At 37.4% G+C, this 17553-nt stretch overlaps 2 protein-coding genes across 3 annotated transcripts; both read left to right on the top strand.

Annotated features, from left to right (window-relative positions):
* Positions 1 to 171: 171 nt before the first annotated feature.
* Positions 172 to 10684, top strand: LOC130718285 (eukaryotic translation initiation factor 5B-like). Of its 2 annotated transcripts, none has more exons than XM_057568834.1 (13): positions 172 to 325; positions 439 to 2717; positions 3642 to 4132; positions 4219 to 4326; positions 4413 to 4513; positions 5320 to 5410; positions 5496 to 5606; positions 5683 to 5751; positions 7456 to 7515; positions 7637 to 8194; positions 9325 to 9444; positions 9795 to 9914; positions 10018 to 10684. In XM_057568834.1, exons 2-13 carry the CDS (start codon positions 473 to 475, stop codon positions 10081 to 10083), a joined length of 4140 nt encoding a protein of 1379 aa, XP_057424817.1. In that variant the 5' UTR covers positions 172 to 325; positions 439 to 472; the 3' UTR covers positions 10084 to 10684. The 2 variants fall into 2 exon arrangements, with proteins under 2 accessions (XP_057424817.1, XP_057424818.1); XM_057568835.1 differs by having other exon boundaries at positions 3645 to 4132.
* Positions 10685 to 13666: 2982 nt separating this feature from the next.
* Positions 13667 to 15090, top strand: LOC130720179 (probable receptor-like protein kinase At5g24010). The gene is given in 2 exon segments (XM_057570802.1): positions 13667 to 13890; positions 13893 to 15090. Coding segments are annotated over 2 exon segments (576 nt in total). The 5' UTR covers positions 13667 to 13793; the 3' UTR covers positions 14372 to 15090.
* Positions 15091 to 17553: the final 2463 nt, after the last annotated feature.

The following is a 17553-nucleotide window of genomic DNA, read 5'->3' on the forward strand; positions in this document are numbered from 1 at the left end:
TCATATTATCATTTTATTTAAATTTAAAGAAATATTAATTTTTTAATGTGACCGAAATCAATTGGATACCAAAGCGTCCATAGATATTAAATCCAATTAAAATATAAGCACATATTAAAATTAAAATCTAAATAAATAATTGATTAGGTCCCAATAAAAAATTCCTCAGCTAAATCCAAATCCAACAAACAAAAAAACATTCAACCCTAGAAAGCATTCAGCATATAGAACTTGAACAAGCTTCAGCTGCTAGTGTTGTTGTTCTTCTTCTTCAGCGTCTCTGCCTCTTCCATCACCGCCGCGCCGAACCATCGTTTTCTTCTCGGTAATCGCAATTCTCGATTCTCTTTTCTGGTTTCATAGATTGTGTTTCTCATTCGCCAAATCCATTTTCTCCTCACTCTGCGAATCGATCTGATTCTTCTTCATTCGCTGCAGGAATTCCCAAATTTCTCGATTCGTCTGAGGAGGAATGGGGAGGAAGAAGCCGACAGTTCGAGACGAAGAGAATCCGCCGCAGCAGGGCGGTGGAAAATCGAAGAAGAAGGCTGTCCTCATCGACGATGATGAATACGCCATCGGAAACGAGCTCTCTGAGGAGCAGCCGCCGCCGGCAGACGAGAAGCCCGCCGCCGCGGCTGGGAAGAAGAAGGGTAAGAAAGGTAACGCTAAAGCTGCACAAGCAAATAATGATGATGATGGAGATGAAGATGATGTGCCTGAAGTTGTGTTTGGTGGGAAGAAGAAAGGGAAGTCGAAAAAGGGTGGTGGGGGTAGTGTGTTCTCTGCGTCCAGTTTTGGTTTGCTTGGTGATGGGGAGGATGAGGATGATGATGAAGAGAAATCGGAGTTGACGGGTGAGGACGAGGAGGATGAACAGGTGGTTAGTTTTGCTGGTAAGAAGAAGCCATCAAAGGGGGGTTCGAAGAAAGGTGGAGCTAGTTTGTTTACTGCTTCGGCTTTCGATGCTATTGATGATGAGAATGATGGTGGGGAGGAGCAGGAGGAGGAGGAACCGGTTGTTAGTTTTGCTGGTAAGAAGAAGCCATCAAAGGGTTCGAAGAAAGGCGGTGGTAGTTTGTTCAATGCCGCCGCTTTTGATGATGATAATGATGGTGATGTGATGGATAATTCTGTGGACGATGGGAGGGATGGGAATGATGATGTGGATGAACCAGTTATTGCTTTCACGGGGAAGAAGAAGTCCTCCAAAGGAAGCAAGAAGGGTGGTGCTTTATTTTCAGCTGCGAGTTTTGATGATGTAGATGAGGCTAAGGATGATAAGGAAGAAGATGATGATGAAGATATAGGACCAATCACTTTCTCAGGTAAGAAAAAGAAGTCATCGAAGTCTTTGAAGAAGGATTTTAGTTCACTGAGTACTGCTGTTCCTGATGAGGATAATATTTCTGTACCCGAGTCAGCTAAAGGCGGTGATGATGAGGACGAGGAAGATGTTTCTTTAGTTGCATTTTCGGGTAAAAAGAAGTCTTCCAAAAAGAAAAGCAGCAGTGCTGCTGCCAAAGTGAGTGATGGAATTGGGTTTGTGAGTGAAAGTATTGAGTTTGTTAAGCCTGAGCAACCCAGTGTTGGAATAGGTAATACTGATGCTGACAACAACTCCGTTAACAAGAGTGAAGAGGTCTCTGAAACTTCCAAGAATAAGAAGAAGAATAAGAAGAAGAGTGGAAGGACTGCTCAAGAGGAGGACGATCTAGACAAGATTCTTGCAGAACTTGGTGAGGCTCCTCCTATAGCAAAACCTGCTGTTCCTCCACCGCAGGATGATAAAGTTCAGCCTACTCCTGAAGTAGGTTCTGCTGCTGATGCTTCAGGGGAAAAGGGGGGAGGAGAGGAGACTGTAGAGTCGGCTGCGGCAAAAAAGAAGAAAAAGAAGAAGGAAAAGGAAAAGGAGAAGAAGGCAGCTGCAGCAGCAGCTGGAAGTGCACCAGCAAATGAAACTGTAGAAGTTAAAGCTGAGGTTGTTGAATCAAAGAAGAATGAGTCTAAGACTAAAGCAGCTGACAAGAAATTGCCAAAGCATGTTAGGGAGATGCAGGAAGCACTGGCTCGGAGAAAAGAAGCTGAAGAAAGGAAGAAAAGAGAAGAGGAGGAGAAGTTAAGGAAAGAAGAAGAGGAGCGACGCAGGCAAGAGGAACTTGAGAGACAGGCTGAAGAAGCTAGACGCAGAAAGAAGGAAAGGGAAAAGGAGAAACTCCTGAAAAAGAAGCAAGAGGGTAAACTGTTAACTGGTAAGCAGAAAGAAGAACAACGCCGTCTGGAGGCAATGAGGAGGCAAATTCTCAGTACTGGGGTTGCAACTCTTCCTACCGGGGACGCGGGTGCTCCAGCCAAAAAACCCATATATCAGACGAAGAAGTCAAAACCATCCAATCGTAATCAGAATGGTGCAGCTACTATTCAGACAACTGAAAGTTTTGAAGCAAAGGAGACTACCACTGATGTGGATTCTGAGGAACCAAAAAAGGTTGAAGAAGTGGAGTCAGTGCAGGTGGAGGACAAAGTTGAACTTCCTGAAGTTGTTGAAGAGGATGTAGTTGAAGATGATGATGATGTAGAGGATGAATGGGATGCAAAAAGCTGGGATGATGTTAATCTGAATGCAAGAGGCGCATTTGATGATGAAGAGGAAGACTCAGAGCCTGAACCAATTGTCAAAAAGGAGAGTAAACAAGCTTTACCTGCTACCAGTGCTGGTGAGATTTGCATTTTATTGATTATTTTTCCGGATAGGATTATACTTGAAATTTCTGTTATGATTAAGGATAAGAAGCTTGTGCTATAGCAGTCCAAGTCTCTAGTATGGCAGAATGCTGTAATTACTTTGGTACTCTTATAATGTCTAGCATAAAAATTATATCTCTGAACTTATTTTGGTGTCAGACATAAGTCCTGATGCTACTTTGGATTTTGGATCAAGAACTTCATAGCATGTGGTCAATTTTCTTGTCATATTGATAGTCACCTGCTGCCATGCACTAGTAAATTACTGTGAGATTCAACTGATTGCAGGAATTGGTGTCAGAACCCTGAAGTCTTGCAGGCTGATGCTTTTTTTTTTCCTGGTCTTAGGGCGATAACACGCTGTAGTTGTATTTTTCCCTTTCTTTTTAGATAAGCAACCGTTATGCTTTTATCCTTCAGGGATTGGGGCAAACTGCAACGTAGATCTCCCTGTAGCATCTTGACCAAACTTTTATGTGTGCTTGATAGCAGACCCCTAATAGAAAGAGTCTATGTTAGAAGAAAGGCTTGTGGGCCCAGGGCTGGTGAAGCCCATATGAAGTAACTGTAGAGATAGAGTTAGTTGAAGAAGTAGTTAAAGAGTTTGTTAGGGGAAAGACAGATTGTATGTCAACATATAGCTGTGGTTAGAAGGAAAGAGTGTAGGAATCTATTCAGTTGTATAGTAGAGAGACCAGAACCTATAGTTTAGACATTGTAACCGCCAAACTACCTACTCTGGTGTTGAGGTTGTTCTGATATTCTTTTAATAACAATTCTCTGAGGTTTAATGGAAGGATTTTGGAATAACTTTTGTTTCCCTAGTTTAATCTTTTAGTTGTTAACTACTTTCCTCCTAATTTGATTATTGTATCTTTGGTCTTCTTCCCGCACAGCAGGTGCTACTAATAAAGAAATTGAAGATAAAAAGCCAGTTAGTGGTGTGGACAAAAATAGTAAGCAACCACCTAAGTCTGATGTGCCTCCTAAACTGAATGATGAGAACCTCCGCTCCCCAATTTGCTGTATCATGGGGCATGTGGACACCGGTAAGACCAAGCTGCTGGATTGTATTCGAGGTACTAATGTTCAAGAGGGTGAGGCTGGCGGTATCACACAACAGATTGGTGCAACATACTTTCCTGCTGAGAACATTCGTGATAGAACAAAAGAACTTAAAGCTGATGCCACGCTGAAAGTTCCTGGTCTACTGGTTATTGATACCCCAGGGCACGAATCGTTTACTAACTTAAGGTCTCGCGGTTCAGGGCTATGTGACATTGCAATTTTGGTTGTTGACATTATGCATGGCTTAGAGCCACAAACAATAGAATCACTCAATCTATTAAAAATGAGGAACACAGAATTCATTGTTGCCTTGAATAAGGTGAGTAATGTCTAACATTTTTATGTTGCTTCCATAATATATTTATGGGTTATGCTCTGGTCTTGATTGTTGTTGCAACATTTTAGGTTGACAGACTTTATGGGTGGAAAACATGTCGCAATGCTCCAATTGGTAAAGCAATGAGGCTGCAGTCTAAGGATGTTCAAAATGAATTCAATATGAGGCTCACTCAGGTAATAAAAGATGTTTTTTTGGTTAGTTGTACTAGTCAGTTTTTTTTTTGTGTCGCACCATAATTTTTCTTCTGTTTTATTGCTAGATTATTACTCAATTCAAGGAACAAGGGCTAAATACTGAGTTGTATTATAGAAACAAAGAAATGGGAGAAGTATTCAACATTGTGCCTACTAGTGCAATAAGGTAACTGTGGTAGCCTTTTATCTATATCTCTGTGCCACTCCCCCTCACATGCGAAAAAAAAGTTTGGGTTTGAAGTGATACAGTAGCTGCTTTTTGAGGCCACAGTTAGGGCCTTCACCATTTTTTTTTTGTGGTGAGCTGTTGTGAAATCAAGTTATTCTGGTATGATCAATGATGGTGTTTCCTTTGTCATTCAGAACAACCTTTACGGATGGGTTATGCTTTTGAGACCTTGTTCCCAAACCCCCCCTAACAATCCGAATGTGGTATTACTAAGAGGCAGTGATGTCTGAAACATGGAAACCGTATTAGTTTTGGGGTAAATAGCATATAGGATTATGGGTATGAGAAGGTATATGTAATTTCTGATATCACTAGCAATGATATAGACAATACTTTTTTTTCATTTTAGATGTGCCTAAATTTTCAGTCAAATATTTTGTTGGTTTCAAACAAGTTGCTGTCTGTTTGCTATTAGGTAGCATCTTTTATGTTTTGAACATTTCAGTGTGTTTCAGAATTTCAACTTTTTGGGGATATTCCATAATAGGTTCAACATGTCTGACCCTCTCCTTGAAATTATCTAAAATGTAGTGATTTGGTGGGAGTAGAGGATGAAGAAAGGGTGGGGGCATGAATTTTGGGGACACATCTCCATTTTTCTTTGATACTGGCTTGACTAGAAAGTCAAATCTTTGCCTTATTGAAAAACCATCTCTTTTATTGTTGCCCAGGACCTTTGTTTAATCGTAATACTTCTCGTGTGGATTTTTTTCATATTGATATTTTAGTATTTGATATTTCAGTGGTGAAGGTATCCCAGATATGTTATTACTATTGGTTCAGTGGACGCAAAAAACAATGGTTGAGAAGCTTACATATAGTGATGAAGTGCAGGTCAGCTACTTTCTCGCTTAATATCAAAAGCAGGTTGAATGCTATGTGGTGATTAACTGGATTGTTGTTTGATTGTGTCCACCAGTGTACTGTTCTGGAGGTCAAGGTTGTTGAAGGCCATGGAACTACTATTGATGTTGTCTTAGTTAATGGTGTTCTTCATGAAGGAGATCAAATTGTTGTCTGCGGAATGCAGGCAAGTGTCTTAAACTCTATTTGCATCATCTGTTACTACTGACTTTTGCTTATGACTAATAAAAACTATATTATAGGGGGAACCAATTGTTACCACAATTCGAGCTTTATTGACACCTCATCCAATGAAGGAACTCCGTATTAAGGTATGGTTATTTTTTCTGTATTGTATTAATTTATTGTTATCATCTTTGTTGCTTCATAGGAGAATCACTTTGGTACATAATTTGAGTATTCATGTGAATGAGAGACTTTTTTTGTCTGAGTCAGTGTTGTCAATCCCGGATAGCTGATGACCCAAAAAATGCTATAGCGCATAGCAGGATGGCTGTATGCTAATATTTTTATACAGTTTATATAATTTACCTCTATGCATATATAAATGCTCAAAATACTCTGAAGTCTTGACACTTATAGTTGACAATAAAATGTCCAAGGTGTATTTAACAGAAGAACACACAAGTACCAACAGAAGTCAAAGTAACCTAGAAGTTTAGGCCTCTAATACTTTAAACTAAACTGCCTAGAAACCTGAAAATTTAAATATAAGTTTCATCAACTGCACCTCTATGCAACAACTAGAAGAGGCCAGGGGCCACTACGGGCTGCTGCGCTATAGCGTGCTATTGACTTCCCTGTTCTGAGTTGATTTTTATATTGATTTGATACAAACTAACAAAAGTCATGTTTCAGAAGGTAAAAATCATGTTAAAAATTTCAATGAGTGCCATTGATACTAAACTGTGCGAAGCTACTGAAAGGATTATAAGATTCTGTTTTTTATGCCTTACCTGAAGGAGCTGTGCGAAGCTACTTGCTATTTGAAATTTTTTCTTTTTATACCATGCAACAAAATTTGAATGATGATTGTTAACGTAAACCTTATAAGATCAGATCAAACCCTCAAGAAGAAATGCATTCTCTGTTGGAGGGCTCTAATTCTTGAAACCTATTTCTATTATGAAACCTGAAGAACATCAGAGACACTCATTGTTGTATTTGGGTGAATTCAACTAACAATCTTGACTTGTATACTAGTGAGAGTTAACATTCTTCAAAAGTATTGTTCAAAAGAAACATCCTAGTACCCAAAAATAATTTAGTAGTGTATTTAAGTATTTGTATCCATGAATTTTTTTTTTGATTGATTCCCTGACAAAGCAAACACAAGTAATGAAGTTAAAAAAATTACACTATACTTAGTCAGAAGCACTTATAGTTGTCATAATTTAAATCAATCATATCTCTGCACTTTGAGGCTAAAACTACGTAAACCCAGGCTCGCAAGCTCTCCCAGATTTGCATTTGACATTAGGTGAATTTAGCTCAAACTGGTACAAGTTTAACAATTAGTGTGTTTTTGTTTGATTAAACTTGCTTGTTAACTATGGTCTTTAACTCTGACAATCACTTCAGGCTCTGGAAGAGCATGCTATTATACGAATGAATTAATCACTTATTTTCATTTTAATTACTATATTCCCTTACTTGTGTCGCAAGATATTTTTGAGACTTACATAAGCTAGAACTCAGAAGTGTTCCTACAAATTAGTTTGTTCTTCCTTTACTTTGTTATCCAAACATGAATCCAGCTGTCGGGAGAGGTCTTTCAATCATAGGAATTATGTCAATTGTGGGGACAGCAGACACCCTCTTGGTGGAGGGATCCTGGATAATTAGTTCCATAGATGAGACCATTTATATTTTTTGAACTCGAAGAACTGAACTCCTAATCCATGTATATCAGCGTCAATTATGTTTGCTGTAATACATTCTTGAAAATGAATTCCATCCTGGCAGAGTGATTGAATGACTTTGTATGTTTTCTAAGTAATGGTGCCTAATTTCAGGGGACATATATCCATCACAAAGAAATCAAAGCTGCGATGGGTATAAAGATCACTGCCCAGGTACTACATGGTTATATTGATAGTCCTTATACCAGTTTTTATTCAATGATGACTTTCTTCATTCTTATGTTTATGAATGTGTAGATAATCAGAGATTTGGTATTATTGTGTTATATTTCAGGGGCTTGAACATGCTATTGCTGGCACTAGTTTATATGTGGTGAAACCTGACGATGATTTGGAAGATATTAAAGCGGCTGCTGTGGAAGATATGAAGTCAGTAACAAACAGGACTGACAAGAGTGGTGAGGGTGTTTGTGTACAAGCATCTACCCTTGGCTCATTGGAAGCTTTACTGGAGTTTTTGAAAACTCCAGAAGTGAGTATTCCTGTTAGTACTATTAGTATAGGCCCTGTACACAAAAAGGATGTAATGAAAGCCAGCGTAATGCTTGCAAAGAAACGGGAGTATGCTGCTATATTGGCATTTGACGTCAAAGTCACTCCAGAGGCTAAGGATCTTGCAGAGGAATTGGGGGTCAAAATTTTTATTGCGGATATCATTTATCATCTGTTTGATCAGTTTAAAGAGTATATTGACAAAATTAAGGAGGAGAAAAAGATAGAATCTGCAGATGAGGCAGTCTTCCCATGTGTTTTGAAAATCTTACCGAATTGCGTTTTCAACAAGAAGGATCCCATTGTTTTGGGAGTTGATGTCCTTGAAGGCATTGCAAAGGTATTATTTTATGGCCATGGATTTTTTTCCCTATATGGTTGCAATATCTAGATGAATAACAGTTTCCTAAAAACAAAGTGCTTTTGCTTGAAGTTAATTCAACAGCTTTTTTTTGTTTTTGCATCTGTATTAGTATATATGATGAAGCAATAAGTAGTTATATTTCTCTGCCCCTTGGACAAGTTTAGGCTAGGTTGGAAATTGGGAGGTGAAAATCTTGGAATGAAATGATAATGCACTGGATTGGCATGTCAAAAATGGCGGAAAATTGAAAGTTGAGTGCAACTTATTTACTCTCCTATAATTTTGGTCCCCCTTTTTAGTACAAAATGTGAGATGAAAGTGAATTTTCACACTACCGAGCAATAAGTAGTGAAAAGATGAACTTTTGTATGCCGCTCAATTGTTCATCCTCATTTTCCAGCTAATCAAACTATCAGTCTAGTCTGTGCCCAAATCAAACACTTTACAGACTTTAAACACTTGAATTTTAAGCTGAGCTATGTTTCCAAATTAAATAATTGTTTTTTAGATGGAGTCTTTAAGTTTGAGGAAGATCTTCTACTATTAGATTTGTATCTCTTTTGCCGTGGCATATTTGGAAAACCAGTGGAGGTTGTCATTTAAACTGATAAAGAACTGAATGTAGAACTGCAGGAATTTTGTGCTCGACCCTCATCATCAAGCTACCTAATTTATCATCTCATTCTTTTATATTTCATATGAATAGTGCTAGAGATTTTTTTTTTGCCAGAATGATTCCTACTTCTGTATTCTATCCAATAAGCACCCTTTGAATTTGTAAAAAATCTGGCCTTTTTTTCACTGCTTAAGATAGCTTTACCGACTTTGATGTTCTGTCCATGTTTACCACCATCATTATCTCATCACTCTACATTCATTTAATATCTCACTATTTTGCCATTGTTTTTTATATTTCTTGTGTATTGTTATTTTCAGGCTGGTCAGTGACTCGTTATTTTTGCCATTGTTTTCTGACCATAGATCTTCCTTATTTTTTGGGTTATGGTGTAAATTATTTTCAGATCATGCTGTGAAGTCTGCGGTGTGCAATGGGCAAATATAATTTAGTTTCTTTAAATCTGCTTCTAATATTGTTTTCTTGACAGGTTGGGACTCCAATTTGTATTCCTTCCAAAGAGTTCATTGATATTGGTCGCCTTGCCTCCATTGAGAATAACCATAAACCTGTCGATTATGCGAAGAAGGGGCAGAGAGTAGCCATTAAGGTATGTAATTCGAGAATGAAATACTTCTTAATGAACTTCTCTAAACTGACAAAGTTGTGCCCTAAAGAATGGAATTCGAGATATGGTTGGAAAACCTAGGTCCCTTGTGCTTAACAAAAGGAAAAGCTTATACCTTTGAGTTGCATGAACTTTTATTGTAGAACTCAGAAATGTCACTATCCATTTAAACTGTTTTTTACATGTGATCAAATTTAGATTAATGAGAAATGCTCCTTGGCGTGAAATGCAAACATAAAATTGGCGTAGCAGTTGTTTCCTATTGAGATAGAGGTAGGATAAGAGGGATAACAATATTTAGTCTTACTGATAAGTTCCAATTTGGTTTATAGATTGTCGGCAGCAATTCTGAGGAGCAACAGAAGATGTTTGGGAGGCATTTTGAAATTAATGATGAACTTGTGAGCCATATTTCACGGAGATCAATTGATATACTCAAAACTAATTACCGGGTAAGTTATTACTGGTATGCATGCCTCAGCAGCAACGTGTATTTAACTTTTTAAGGTTTTAATTGAACTGTCGCTTGAAAGCTTACACCATTGATTGATATAGGATGAACTGAGTAATGAGGAATGGAGATTGCTCGTGGCATTGAAGAAACTTTTCCAGATACAATGAGGATTGAGGAGGTTTGACATGTGGGAGTATTCATTCATATCAGAAAAGCTATGTTTCAGTGAAATGTTTGGTTTGGTACACTTTTTGAGGATGCGGTTGGATTCGCCATGGAGACCAATAAAGCTGATGCAAAGATTCCAATGGAGGGCGTTGTATATTGTGGAGAGGCCAAGTGACTTTTCGAAGAAACTCTTGCTCTGTCAGCTGGGAAGCTCGGGCTAACAGAGTAAAAAAGGGAAACTGTCCAGGTCTGAATTCTGTACAATTATGTGGTATACATGGAGGCAAATAAGGGTTCTAATTTGCACTTGTCCACTGAGGGATTGCAAGTTTTTACGGGAGTATTTGTTGATGTGCCAAAAAAATTAATTACACTTTTGGTTTCCGTGATACATTCATACAAAATTGTTGTATAAATTTTTTCAATGAGGCACGTTATTTTTGCGAGTTATGTGCCCTTTTGTTTCCTGCCAAGCATTTTGGTTAAGGAAACAGGCACGAGTAATGCAAGGCTTCAACTGGGGTTGTGAACCCCAAATATTTTAATGTGACAAATGTGCTGATTAAACAGTTTTACCCACGGGTAGGGCATTGGTTTGCATTTGCTCGATATTCCCCCATTATATTTTGTGCATGATTAGTGCTGCATGATTTGGAGTAGTGCTAGTGAGTTCCTGACCCCTTGCTAAAAATTAAGTAGGATGCTTGACCCCTGTAGGGCATGCGAGATAGGTGTGCCAGCTAGATTTGATTGTCTAAGTTGCTTTTAACCCGGACGGATTCAGAAATTTTAACTCGTGGGTTCATCATATCCATATAATTTATAACATAAAAATATAATATATTATATCAAAATGTTAAGAGGAGGGCTCCATTTACTCCGCGAGTAACTCTTAAAACTTACTCCTAATCTCCACCCTTCATTCTATAAACAATTAACAATCCTGATTAAATCCCTAATTACCCCACGTGCCAATGTGCCAACTTATTCTTCTCATCTAACAACAGACTCTGTTTTACTCTGCCGCAAATTTAATATTGAAGTAAATTCTCGTTGAAGTGCTACAATGATTCAATTGACTGATGCCCAGAAAAATGCATCGGTAGAGAGACGAAGCGGAGTAAAAAGGATTTTCTGCAACGAGGTAGTCACGTGATATATAATTAGGGGTTTAATCAAGAACGTTAGTTGTTTATAAAATGAAGGGTGGAGATTAGGAGTAAGTTTTAAGAGTTACTCCCGAGGTAAATGGAGCCCTCCTCAAATTTTAAATATATATCATAATTATATTCAATTTAAGTTTAATAGAAAAATGTTATCAATACACACCTAAACTTTTTTGTATTGGTTGGAACTTTTGTGATTCCCACAAATTGGAACTCACCATTTAATGAAATTCATAGAATTAATAAAGTTTGTGTTGATTACATTTTTTAAGCAGAAATATTTAATCTCTATATACTAATTAAAACATCTTTTTAAAAAGAAAAACACTCGTGCATTGTCCGGGTTCACCCATTATCTGTAGTTATTTATATTTTTGGATTGGAAAAAGTTGTTATCTAGCAAAATCTCATTTAGAATGTTGAGTGTGTAGTTAGGTTAATGGATTGGTCATCTTTTTTTTTAAAGTGGTCATAATATTAAAAATCAAGGAGCCAAAGAGGTTAATACATCAGTCTGAACAAAAGAAACAACCTCCGGCGGCACCTCTTCAATCCACACCATATTGGGGTAGGAAGAGGAGTTCTTGGCCAACAGAATTGCCAGAGCGGCGAACAAAAGACAAATTAAAAAACTGAAATGTCTCTGCAATTTTACTAAACAAATAACATATAATTATTGGCTATGTTTGACATGTTTAGCTGATAAGCTAGCTGAAAGCTGAAAAGCTAGCTGAAAGCTTATAAGTTAACTGATAGCTAAAAGCTGATAAGCTAGCTGAAAGCTGATAGCTGAAAGCTGAAAAGCTACGTGATTGAAACAAAAGTGTTTGGTAAAACTAGCTGTTAAACAAGCTGAAATAGTAAAATGACGTAAAAGGACATACTTGTATAATTATTTTTATATTTAACATTACTTTATTTTCACATTAATACCTATATGATATTATTATTAAAATTATTATCACTTTAAATATTTTTATTAACTCAAGTTATTTATCATCTTAAAAATATAATATTAATTTTTACTTATTTTTATTAATATAATATTTTTAATTCTTGTGGTGCACAGCGGTGTGGCGGGAATGGTGGCGGGAACTACATACGTAAGTGTGAGGAGAAAATAAGTATAGTGTTTTTATAAATATATAAGGGTAATGGTGGAATTTTAATAAAATAATAAGGATAAAAATGATAATAAATTTAATAAGCTATAAGCTTTAAGCTATAAACTACCTGATAGTTTATAGCTTAAAGCTTTAAGCTACTGAAATAAGCTCATTCACCAAACACTTTTGAAGAGCTTTTAAGCTAGTCAAATAAGCTTTAAGCTAGTAAAATAAGCTATAAGCTAGCTGAAATGACATGCCCAACATAGCCATTGTCTACGCCAAGCTTGGTACAACGGCAAACAATCCGTTTCCAAGCAATCCTAATAGCTCTTCAACTTATCTCAGCAGAAATATGCCACAAGGAGATGGGGAAGTGGGTCTAAGGTGTATGGCATTGGAGCTTTAGGTGGAGAAACGTTTTGGGAAGGGTGAACGTCTGACTGCAAGAGCTGTCGTCTGATATCAATATAGTCCGATTACAAGAAGGATCTCCGTACATATGGACATGGCTGCCAAGCCATGATATTGATACCGTTAACTCTTTTTACTCTTTTTTGCTAGGACATAATGATGGCGAGCCAGATCCTACATTCAAATCCAAAACAAGGAAACTTAAGGAAGTAGCGTGCCATTCAAAGTCTAGAGGAAGCCCTTTGTCCCTTTTGCAATCTGGCCGAGGAAACAAGCTCACACTACTGTTTTCCTGCCCAGTATTCATGGATGTTTGGCGTGCATATAACCAATGGCTGGGCTTCCAGGTGTAGCCCGCAACCATCTTCTGCAGTTCCTCTGGCATGACAGAAACAAAGTTCAGAGGAAGGGTGAAATAGCTATTTGGTTAGCATGTATTTAGACATTGTGGCTGGTGAGAAATGCTGTTGTGTTTAAAAATGGCACGTTCGACACAATAAGGTACAGATTCTGAAGTTGATCCAGCTTCGGTCTTGGAACTGGGCCGGAGTAAAATTGGATGGATTCTGCAGCTCACTATTGGAATGGAGAATGAACACTATTCCATGTATTCATTCATTGCAAGAGGAGAAGGACAAGAGGTTGGAAGGCCTATGCAAAGTGTGGCTGTGTAGCAGGACCTGAACATGGTTTAATTGGTGGGATATAACCTTAAGCTGTGCTGCCATACTGATTTATGTTGATTGATGTTGTGTCTTGTGTTCGTAATGTTGTGGCAGCTTGCATCACTTTGTTGTATCTGCTTTTCTACTTGCTTACAAATGCAAGAAGAAGAAACCGAAACAAAGGTCAGTGGAAAGTGTTGGATGGACGCCTCTGCGAATGTTTGGAGGGAGTTCACTTAGTAGAACATCTGACCATAGTTCTCATGGACATTTTGGCTTGAAGTTCCCTTTTTCAGAAATACAATTAGCAATAAACGATTTTGATGGAAGTTTGATTATAGGGTCGGGTGGGTTCGGTATGGTCTACAAGGGAGTGCTCAAAGACAATGTAAAGGCTGCTGTCAAGAGAGGCATGCCTGGATCCAGACAAGGCCTTTCAGAATTCCACACTGAAATAGAAATTTTTGTGAAGAAAATTCAGAAATGATACTTGTCTATGAGTATGTTGAAAAAGGTTCACTGAAAAAGCAACTATATGGCTCAGCAAAACTGCCACCTCTTTCTTGGAAGCAGCATCTAGAGATATGCATTGGTGCCGCTAGAGGACTCCATTATCTTCACACTGGTTTTGCTCAGGGAATCATCCACCGCGACATTAAATCAACCAACATATTGTTGGATGAAGATTATGTTGCCAAGGTTGCTGACTTCGGTCTTTCAAGATCTGGGCCGTGCATCAATGAAACACATGTGAGTACCGGTGTGAAATGCAGTTTCAGTTATCTTGATCCCGAGTACTACCGGAGGCAGCAGCTTACAGATAAATCAGATGTTTATTCGTTCGGGGTTGTGCTTTTTGAGGTACTATGTGGCAGACCTGCTGTTGATCCGCAACTCACCAGGGAACAGGTGAGTTTAGCAGAATGGGCACTTTAATGGCTGAAGAAGGGCATGCTGGAGCATATTATCGATCCGCGTCTTGTTGGACAGGTCAAGCCGAGCTCGTTAAAGAAATTTGGCGAAACAGCAGAGAAATGTTTGGCTGAATATAGTGTTGACAGGCCAACTATGGGTGAGGTCTTGTGGAATTTGGAACATGCACTTCAGCTCCAAGAAAGTGGACAATGAAGGGAGCGACATGCTGATAGCAGCAACAATGAAGCAGTGGATGAGACAACTACAAGTTTTTCTGAGAATCCTTCTACTAACAGCAGAACAGGAAGAGATTATGATAATGGTTGTCCAGACATAAGTAGTAGTGATGTGTTTTACCAGCTAATGACCAATGATGGCAGATAGAGATAGGTAAATGCTGCAAATGTAAGTATGTGTTTGGATATCGATTGAGTTAACAATGGCGCTAGCGAGTATCCAAACATAGCCTAAGCAGTTCTTGCAGAAGTATTGAAAAAGCAAAAATCACATGGCTAAAGAGTTATTACAACATTACCTAGGCTTCAAATTTTTTGTTGATCAGTTTTTTTGTCTTTTAAAGAAATTGCATCAAAACCATGAATATTTACTCGTGGTAGACTGCTATAGGCTCCTTATATTGCACTGGTTCATTGATAGTTTCTTACAAATGTTTGAATATCTTGTTGCTTGGCATTGGAGGGATGCTTTAAATCTATTGTTGTATACTTTATTCTTTTATGTTGTGCGATACTCTTCATTTGTTCTAGAGCTGAATCAGTCCAAGTTGTGAACTTGTGATCAGCTGTAGCCTGTAGGTTTGTTTAAGGTCTGGTTGTATAATATAATTGATATTTTGAAAGTTCTAATTTCAATTACAATACTTGGTGTTCCTGAAAATAATCTGTGACTGTCATATATGATATGTGATGGTTTTCTCTTAGAACTTTCAGGAGACTTGCTAAACATAGAAACTACTAAAATGTGCTTGTGAATTGTGATTAGCAGTATTGATGGACCTACAAGTTCCAAATAATGGGCTGCAGAAATTGTGCACTATATTTAACTCCTCCTTCCATTTCATATAGTAATTTTTAGTAGTTCAACTCTTTTTCTTATTGAGAAGATCCATGATTTTTTTTACGGTGGAACAAAAAAAAACCTTAATCAATGTCACACCTATGGAGTCTTATTTGAATTTGAATGGTTATGTTTTAGATCAAAAGGCATCAAAACAATAATGTCTTAATAGCTTTGGTATTAAATATAAAAAAATTAAAAAAATGTCAAATGTTAAATTTTTATCAATATTTAACGTATGAAATGTTGGTTCAGTTTATTATTTTTGAAAACGAATTGGAGAAGATATATTAAGTTGGTATTTTTTCATTAAAGTTCAAGTCTCTATTTTAGACACACATAGAAAGTCAAACTTTAAGATTATAAATATCATTTAGCTAGGGTAATTATTCAGCAAGTTTTCTTTCATGTGTTTATTTTCTCTACTTTCTCCAACGTTCTTTGAAACTTGGTTTTCCAAAAAACACTAATCCAATATCTTCTTTGTGTGAAAATATCAAAGGCATCAAACTTGAGAAAGATCTCAATTGTCCCATATGATGACTCTACTTAATGCAAATGTTGTTTCGACACTCTATTATATTTTTCTAATTTTTTCTTATCAAAACCGTGTTTACAACCTTCTCAATCTCCTTATAAATATTTTGTATTTTTTCATAGTGATAAAATTCAAGTTTCCATTGACAATACTGTTGCAAACGATTTTTACAAAGTTCTGCAAGAAGGGCAAGTTTATCCATTTCATCATTTTGGCGTAGGTGCAAATACTGGCCTATATAGAGCTACAAAATATAATTATAAGCTCAATTTCGAAAAGACTATTATTGCAAAGCGTAATTCAATATTGTTCCTGCAAAATAAAGAAGGAAAAGGCAGAAAATGTAGAATCCATGTTTAAGGTCAAATGATATCAAATATAACAGCTTAAGATCTCAAAGAAACACACTACTTCATATCAAGCATGTACTTAGATGTCCCGTTCCATCTAAAGGTGACACACAGGAAACTAAAATTTCATTTTTAATAGTTTCAGTAAATTTACCATTTAAGATTGGGAGAACAACTTCTCCAAGAGTGCTGAAAAAGTAGTCAAAACAGAAGTAACAAAGTGTTAGGTAAGACTCCAAAAATATCATTCAATCAATTTATTCAAAACAGAAATAACAAAACTGAGACAGCAAAGAAACCTTCAGGAGAAAAGTCTCTAGCCTCCTATAAGAATTACCCAAAATAGAAAAACTACACTGTAGCCTAAGACCTTTAGCTAAGAAATCTGCTGGTTCATTATCCTCTCCATGCACATGAACCACCTGGACATCCCATGATCAGTCTAATATCCCTTTAACCTTCAATAAGTCTGTCACGAAATCAGGATGAATGCTGAATCTATTTGCTTCAAGGATTGAAAATAAATCTTGGCAAACTGTCTCCCAAATTCCCTTGAGAATAGTCAAATCCCATAACTACAAACCAAATTTAACTGCAAGTCAGCTAACAAAGGGTTCCCGTGCCAAAATGAATTCCTGAGCCCACAAACCCACTTGACATGATCATCACGGATTGATGCCTCAAAACCCATGCTCCTCCTAGTAGGATCAAAACTACCATTTACATTGATTTTGACACAATGCAGTGTGCTTTTCAACCTTGTTTATAAGGTATACCATTTGGATGACTTCTTCCTTTACCAAAGAATCACTTTTAATCAGTAAATTCATTACTAATCCAATTCTTGACAACCTTTTGTGTCCAAGAATCTTCCTAAAAATGCCATTACTCCTCCATTTCCACAAACCCCACCAAGTTGCCACAAATAAGACTGAGTGAGATCCTCCTCTAACTTGGGTTTTCACCCAATCCTAGAAATCATCAGATCTAAAATTTGGCCAACTTAAAGCTCCCCCCCCCCAAAAATAAATCTAAGCCAGAACTACTTAGAATGTGGACAGTCTCTAGCACAGTGCAAAATATCTTCACAAATATGAGAAGTGTTTGCAGGGTTAAAACAGAGAAACAATGAGAAAGAAATAATGGAACAGAAATGACAGATGGTTGTGGAAGAAGCAAAACATAACCCACAAAAAATTGTTGGCATGGCTCTAATCGTTTGAGCACCAAAATGGCAC

This window comes from Lotus japonicus, chromosome 5 (genome assembly GCF_012489685.1).
Source record: "Lotus japonicus ecotype B-129 chromosome 5, LjGifu_v1.2".
NCBI classification, from domain to species: domain Eukaryota; kingdom Viridiplantae; phylum Streptophyta; class Magnoliopsida; order Fabales; family Fabaceae; genus Lotus; species Lotus japonicus.

Coding starts and splice junctions, on each gene's coding strand:
- LOC130718285 (XM_057568834.1), top strand. CDS start 473: ATGGGGAGGAAGAAGCCGACAGTTCGAGACGAAGAGAATCCGCCGCAG. Junction 4,514..5,319: donor GTGCCTACTAGTGCAATAAG/GTAACTGTGGTA, acceptor TTGATATTTCAG/TGGTGAAGGTATCCCAGATA. Junction 9,445..9,794: donor GGCAGAGAGTAGCCATTAAG/GTATGTAATTCG, acceptor TTTGGTTTATAG/ATTGTCGGCAGCAATTCTGA.